Here is a 7381-nt window from a genome sequence, read left to right on the forward strand (position 1 = left end):
GTTCAGAGGGGACAGTGACACACACACACACACACACACACACACACACACACACAGACACAGACACAGACACAGATACACTTCACTGCAGAGACCTTGCTGACTGAGGAGGCGAATGAAGATGAAGATGAAGCTGCTTTTTGTTTCTATTGTGATGGTTATGATGTCAGTGCCGGGTGTGACAACATTTTTTCGAGAACCTACAACAACCTCTTCAACATGGACAACAGGTACAAGTAGTTACAAACACACACACGCACACACACACACACACACATACACACACACACACACGCACACACACAAAGATGACATTGAACCTTTACTTGACAAACAGGTTGATTCAGTACAAACTTTCAGTGTCCCACACCCGCACAAAGGTTTTTGATATTATAATAAAAAATATTATATTCCTTTATCATCTATTGCCATTGACAAAAATATAAAATATATGAGAACTCTAATAATGTTACTGTGTATTCTACAACACTTCTGATGATAGAATGTGCAGAAAAAGATCTTTGACGTTTCTTTCTCTTCATGTCTCCAGCTCGTCCTGCAGTAAATTTGAATGGGAAGATGTTCACCTTATCTTCTGATGGAGGAGGAATCTCCTTCTATCCCCCCTCCACCACCACCCCCACCCCTGAGACCACCACCGAGTGGACCACCACCAACTATGAGACTACCACTGAGATCACCACCACCCCTGAGAACACCCCCACCCCTGAGACCACCACCGAGTGGACCACCACCAACTATGAGACTACCACCACCCCTAGGACCACGCCACTTTCAACTACAGGTGACTAACAAAGTTAAATCCATCAAAACGATGATTTATATTAGACGCTATATCTTGTTGAGTGTACTTACCTTGTTCCAGATGTTATTATAACCAAGTCTTGAACTTAAAGACATGTTTCTTTTTTATATTTAATGATATCCAATTGACACTTCCTCATTTGCATCCTGCAGGTTTGTCTGTGTGTCTGGCTTACCTCACTGACTCTTCCACCGTACTATTCAAACTCTTCCCATCCAGCTCGTACCCTATGACTCTGGAAACAGATTCCGGTGTTTTCTACTCACTGACCTGGGATGGGTATTACTCAAAAACCTTCAAACCCAACGTTCAATTCTGGCCAGGAGGTTTTTCCCCGGACATATGGACCAGAGTCTGTGTCACCATGGACAGTGTGAAGAACGTGGGGCAGGTGTTCAGCGGCTCAAACATGAGCGTCAGGAAGAGACTGCGCTATCCGGTGAGGAGGTGGTGGTTGCTTCTGTTGGGCCTCGGGTCCAAGTGTTTTTCAGACATGACCTCTGGGGGTCAAACTCTTTTGACCTCTCTGTCTTCTTCGTGTGTGTCACTGCTTTCTCATCCTGAGATATTTGTTTTCGTCGTCATCAACTCAACCACTCGGTTGAGTTGAATCCTGCGGAGGATCTGTTGCTGTGTATTAATCATCTTAAATCTTCATCACTGTCTCTAAAATTATCTCCCTGCTGTGTGTGTGTGTGTGTGTGTGTGTGTGTGTGTGTGTGTGTGTGTGTGTGTGTGTGTGTGTGTGTGTGTGTGTGTGTTCAGTTTCCACAGGGACAAGAACCTGTGATCAATGTTCCAGGATTTGATGGCCAGTTGACAGACGTACAGATGTGGGATTATCCTCTAAACTACAGAGAAATCATCCAATACATGAGTCCCAGCACCTACGGGTAAGAACATGTGTGTGTGTGTGTGTGTGTGTGTGTGTGTGTGTGTGTGTGTGTGTGTGTGTGTGTGTGTGTGTGTGTGTGTGTGTGTGTGTGTGTGTGTGTGTGTGTGTGTGTGTGATTGATTGATTAATGACAGTTCAGGTTCAGGGTCAGAGAACCCATCGTGTCATCACAAGTGTAAAGGAACAGAATCTGTTCCTTTACTGACTCACAATCAGACTGCAGCAAATCTGTTAAAATTGTGGTTTTGATTTCTTGATTATCAATATTATATTAGAGTATAGTATATACTGCAGTATGGAAAAGCATATAGTACAGAATAATACATTATAATACATAGTTTCATATGTTGTGTTTGTGTCTCTAGGCCGTCCCGTGGCTCTGTCCTCACTTGGTCCCACATCAGCTACTCTCTCAATGAAGACGCGCTGTTGGAGGACACGTACGAGATATAGTAGCAACAGCCAATCAGCAAAAGGGGGAGGGGGCGTGGACTGAGGGGAGAGAAGAAGAGCAGGATGGTCTTCTGAGTGGAGGAGAGTAAGAAAAGAGAGGGAGGAGAGCTTCAGTGAATCACACAAGCAGATGGAGAGCAAGCTGCATCCTCTGTTTCTCATTTAATCCTCCAATAATAACTCAGAATGAATCAACAATCAGCATTTATCCAAATCAAATCAAACGATTTGATACAATTATATTTACACATAAACGGTGCTGAATAGTCTCAGTAATACCCTGGATTCTATATATTCAGACATTTGACATGTGGAGGAAGAAACTCCTCGTAACAGACTTGTGTTTTATTCTGTGTGTAAAAACGCTGCTTTTTATATCGGCTCCGCTCTCCAGAAAAGGACAAAAAATATAGATTAACCTGTAAGTTTCTGTTTTATATGATTATTTTATAAAGAAAAGAGCTAAAAATACTGACAGAGGCTATAAAGCAGAGCAACGTGAGGCAGAAATAACCAGAATCTGACTCGGGAGAAAACACAAACTGAATTCAGACAGTGTCAGGTCTTGCTCAAGGGCACTTTGGCCACATCAGATCTTATTTTGAAGGGTCCTTGCGGTTGAGAAGACATCCTGTGATCTTCACTCATTTCACTCCAGGGTGAAACATAACGTATGAACGTCACCGCTGAGCTTAAAACGATTATTTGATTTGTCCATCGATGATCGACAGAAAATTTCCTGGCAACTATTTAAATAAATGGTCAAGTAAAAATAGATCGAACGGTTTCACCTTCTTGTTGAGAGGTGGTTGAGTTTCCCTCTCTGTTGTAATAAGTTCAATATTTTTGGCTTTTGGACTGTTCAAAAAACAAAACATTTGATGACATCATCTTCAGCTGTAGGAGAATCTGTTGGTTAATAGAACGAATGAGACATTTAAACAGGTGGTGGAACTCTTCTTCTTCTTCTCGACACCTGTCCGAGGCTGTTCCTTAAATACGGATCTTTATTTAAACCCCAAACGTTTACTGTGCACAACTCAACTCAAGCAAGTGCTCATCGTTTACTCAGATAAACTAAAAGTGCATCTAGGTCAAAAATTTGTTTGAATTTGGTTGAAAAGATCATTTCTGTTTCCTCAATCGCGCCTGTTTTTCGACGGTTTACCGAATAGATTTTCTCTCTTTAAAAAATACATGAAGTTACATTGGATTCATTCACTGAACTGAAGCACGTGTCTTTAATTCATCTCTTCCGCCAAATAACCAGTCGTGTGTTTCTCCTGGAGTCACGATATCTATCTGTGTGTTTCTAGGTTGTTGCTTTGGGGCCTGTTGCGCTTTCCATTGTTTTTTTCTTCATTAATCAGCGTTTTTTTCCCCCCCGAGTGGGTCGCAGCGACCTGAGTGATCTGCAGAAGACGGAGCTTCAGTCCACAGGTCGTTGACTTTGCATGAACGACGGACGGACCTCCTCAGTCGGCTGTGGGGATGTTAACAAGCTGAGGAAGTTTCTAAATCCGCCTAAAACAAAAGTTACTAATGACGAGTTCATTTCTTGGTGGTTTGTTGTCTCGTGGGAGGAAGTTTCCTCGTGTTGGTGGAGCTGCTCTTTAACAACAGATCAAACACGACAGGGTGGACGGTGTTGAACTGTAAATATGTGCTTGATGTTCTAGTGTCATGGTTAATAAAAAGGCTTTTCAGTGATAATTAAAACACTAACTCCACCCGTCTGAGTCCGTCTTCTGCTGTTTTCACATCAAACCAACCTCCTTGAGCTCCACACCTACATTCAACAATGAACAAGGTGTTTGCTAGTTACGGTGTTTTTATTTTAGCCACGTAAACAATCTTTTTTTGTTATTTCAACAGATTATCAATCACAACAAGGATATTTTACTCGTGTTTTTTATTTGTACCATCCCTCTTTTCTTTTTTTTTTTACACCTTGTTAGCTGCTCACTCTTTTCCAGGCATGTCTGCCTCAATGAGATATTTTTAAATTCAAAGTGGATTTTTAATCTTTTTACAAATTAGTTCAGCAAATATGGAAAAATAGAAATAAAGGAAACTAGAAAAGTTGCCCCTGGAGAATATTCATGTTAACTTTGAGAGGTAATTTGAATTAAAATAAAACAAAGTAACAAACTGGACACAATAAAAACTTTAATAAAACAAACACTTTACATTTTTTATACTGTCTGATGTGGGAAAAAATAGAAATATACCATAGAGTCATAGAAACGTCTAAGCTGAAGAAACCAAACATCAGGTTAATGACTCAAAAGCTACAACAATAGTTTCAACGTTCGATTTGTTTGTGATGAAGTTGTTTGTGCAACAACAAATTACCTGCAGCAGGAACGTGTCAATAAATAGGATCCTCAAGTTTCAACTTGTTGCTCTAACACCTCGTCGTTATATTTATGTTAAAACTACATTTTGAGGAGGCCGAGGTCACAGCTGTCCGATGTCTTTTTACTGATCTGGATGTAAACAGTCCAGTCCACTGGGATCGTTGCTGTTTCTCCTGGTTTCTCCCTCAGTTCACATCCTGGTGCGTTTGAAGACTCTGCAGCTTCCTGTCAGCTCTTCTGTCTGAGGACCTGGGTGGAGAGCCAGTCCAGACCCTGGACCAGACCTGCACCACTGACAGCACAGGACGCCTGGACGACCCACTGCAGACACACAAAGAGAGTAACACTCGCTGTATGTCAAGTTCAAATGAAACCTCCAGGACGTCAGGTCTGGTTGAGCTTTGAGAATAATAATAACATCCACAGGTTGATCTGTCACTCACCGGCTGTGAGATCCCTGATAGGCTCAGGGCCGCTGTGATGTCACTGACGGACATGGCTCTGGGCAAATCCTGTTTGTTGGCTAAAACCAGCAGAGCCACGCCCCTTAGCTCGTCCTCCTCCAACTGCAACACGGCAACATGGAGAATGAACAGGAAATCAATCAATCAATCAATCAATCAATCAATCAATCAATCAATCAATCAATCAATCAATCAGTGTGTGTGTGTTACCATCCTATGCAGCTCATCTGCAGCCTCTTTAATCCTCTCGGGGTCGTTGCTGTCGACCACATAAATCAAACCCTGAGGACGACACAGACATTACTGTGAGTGTTTGATGGACCAGTGGAACAGTGGACCAGTGGACCAGTGGAACAGTGGACCAGTGGACCAGTGGACCAGTGGAGCAGTGGACCAGTGGAACAGTGGACCAGTGGACCAGTGGACCAGTGGAGCAGTGGAGCAGTGGACCAGTGGAACAGTGGAACAGTGGAACAGTGGACCAGTGGACCAGTGAACCAGTGGACCAGTGGAACAGTGGACCAGTGGACCAGTGGACCAGTGGACAAGTGGAACAGTGGACCAGTGGAGCAGTGGACCAGTGGACCAGTGGAGCAGTGGACCAGTGGAACAGTGGACCAGTGGACCAGTGGACCAGTGGACCAGTGGAGCAGTGGACCAGTGGAACAGTGGACCAGTGGAGCAGTGGACCAGTGGAACAGTGGAACAGTGGAACAGTGGACCAGTGGACCAGTGGACCAGTGGAACAGTGGACCAGTGGACCAGTGGACCAGTGGACCAGTGGTGTTACCAACCTGTGTGTTAGTGTAGTAGTGTCTCCACAGAGGTCTGATGACAGTCTGGCCACCAACATCCCAAACTGTAAAACTGACGTTCTTATACTCCACTGTCTCCACATTAAAACCTGCACACACACACACACACACACTTACACACACACAAAATTAACATAGATCTATATATAAAATATAAGATATATATACAATTTTGCATTAACACATCGTAACAGACTGACCAATAGTTGGGATGGTGTTGACGACCTCGGCCAACTTCAGTCTGTACAGCAGAGTGGTTTTACCTGCTGCATCCAGACCCACTACAAACACACACAGACACACACACACACACACACACACACACACAGACACACACACGCACACACACACACACACACACACACACACACACACACACACACACACACACACACACACACACACACACACACACACACACACAATTAGAATCACTTTGTTTTTGAAGAGGTCAGACACAGCTTCTCAGAGGGTGAAGTCTTAAAATGTCTCTGATTTCGACATTACGACTTTTAACAGAAGTAAAAGAAGAAATACTGTAACACAAATATACACAAGTACAAACTACAGGCCTGCATCTGTTACTTCAAGGATCAAAGTGTTATTAATCAAATGTAGTAAGAGGATCAAACAATTTTACCATCAAATATTATGTTATTGGATTATAATTTCTGATGCATTTTACTCTTGTAAATACTGTTTAAATATAATATAATATAATTCATACCACATCTTTTCAAGCTGTGTATCTATCGATTCCTGGTATTAGTTATTTACTGAATCGTTAAACACGATGATTATTAGAAGCCACAACAGGGATGAATTTAAATAAAATCAACTTTCAGAAGCAGTTTGACACTTGATAAAACTGAACATGAGAAATCAGAACCAGGACTGAACATCAGTTTGATAAAGTTTTAAAGATCTCACCCATTAAAATCCTGACCGGTGTCCTGGAGCTGAACCTGGAGAAGATCTGAGAGAAGATGATGTCCATGATGCTTCAGGTCGAAAGTTCCTCCTCCACTCAATGGCTCTGTGTGTGTGTGTGTGTGAGTGTGTGTGAGAGAGAGAGAGAGAGAGAGGTTTTATAGAGCTGCAGCAGCAGGGTGTGTGTGTGTGTGTGTGTGTGTGTGTGTGTGTGTGTGTGTGTGCGTGTGTGTGTGTGTGTCAGATCGGTACACGGTGGAAGTGGAGACGCAGTTTGTGTCTACACCACACACCGGAAATCACTGCATTGACTCACACATGTTTCAAAATAAAGGCTCCAAATTCCAATTTCACTTTATTCACGTGAGCACGTTGTTAGATAAACACTGGTAATAAAAAACAAGGTTCCTACAATAACACGTGCTTGATGTAATATATGCACTCAGACACAAATATGTTATTTTACACAAAATGATCTTCAAAAGTTTGAAAAAGTGAAAGTTGGAAATTAACAATAATAATTGATATAAAAACGAGCAGGATTAAACAAGGCTCCATTTATTTTTTTACACTTAAAAAAATATGCGCTTTTCTTTGGACTAAAGTAAATTATCTTCATTTGACTCTGACATTGATTT

General features: G+C 42.2%; 2 protein-coding genes across 3 annotated transcripts; one reads left to right on the plus strand and one right to left on the minus strand.

Moving 5' to 3' along the window:
- The first annotated feature begins 40 nt into the window (after nt 1-40).
- On the plus strand, nt 41-3904 carry LOC132999717 (uncharacterized). 2 transcript variants are annotated; one of them, XM_061069463.1, is made up of 5 exons: nt 41-230; nt 551-805; nt 979-1265; nt 1592-1719; nt 2087-3904. In XM_061069463.1, exons 1-5 carry the CDS (start codon nt 116-118, stop codon nt 2172-2174), a joined length of 873 nt encoding a protein of 290 aa, XP_060925446.1. In that variant the 5' UTR covers nt 41-115; the 3' UTR covers nt 2175-3904. The 2 variants fall into 2 exon arrangements, with proteins under 2 accessions (XP_060925446.1, XP_060925447.1); XM_061069464.1 differs by having other exon boundaries at nt 1072-1265.
- A 478-nt stretch (nt 3905-4382) lies between these two features.
- On the minus strand, nt 4383-6923 carry LOC133000012 (uncharacterized). Its single transcript, XM_061069852.1, has 6 exons — nt 6744-6923; nt 6014-6094; nt 5793-5902; nt 5209-5280; nt 4978-5100; nt 4383-4855 (listed from the first exon to the last, which is right to left on the minus strand). Exons 1-6 carry the CDS (start codon nt 6808-6810, stop codon nt 4763-4765), a joined length of 546 nt encoding a protein of 181 aa, XP_060925835.1. The 5' UTR covers nt 6811-6923; the 3' UTR covers nt 4383-4762.
- Nucleotides 6924-7381: the final 458 nt, after the last annotated feature.

Source organism: Limanda limanda, chromosome 4 (genome assembly GCF_963576545.1).
Source record: "Limanda limanda chromosome 4, fLimLim1.1, whole genome shotgun sequence".
Taxonomy (NCBI): Eukaryota; Metazoa; Chordata; class Actinopteri; order Pleuronectiformes; family Pleuronectidae; genus Limanda; species Limanda limanda.

Bases quoted from the DNA above. Each gene is read 5' to 3' on its own strand.
- LOC132999717 (XM_061069463.1), top strand. From the start codon at position 116: ATGAAGATGAAGATGAAGCTGCTTTTTGTTTCTATTGTGATGGTTATG. The intron at 231-550 runs GTACAAGTAGTT...TCATGTCTCCAG, and splicing joins CTCTTCAACATGGACAACAG to CTCGTCCTGCAGTAAATTTG. The intron at 1,720-2,086 runs GTAAGAACATGT...TTGTGTCTCTAG, and splicing joins ATGAGTCCCAGCACCTACGG to GCCGTCCCGTGGCTCTGTCC.
- LOC133000012 (XM_061069852.1), bottom strand. From the start codon at position 6,810: ATGGACATCATCTTCTCTCAGATCTTCTCCAGGTTCAGCTCCAGGACA. The intron at 6,095-6,743 runs GTGAGATCTTTA...GTGTGTTTGTAG, and splicing joins ACCGGTCAGGATTTTAATGG to TGGGTCTGGATGCAGCAGGT. The intron at 4,856-4,977 runs GTGAGTGACAGA...GTGTGTCTGCAG, and splicing joins TATCAGGGATCTCACAGCCG to TGGGTCGTCCAGGCGTCCTG.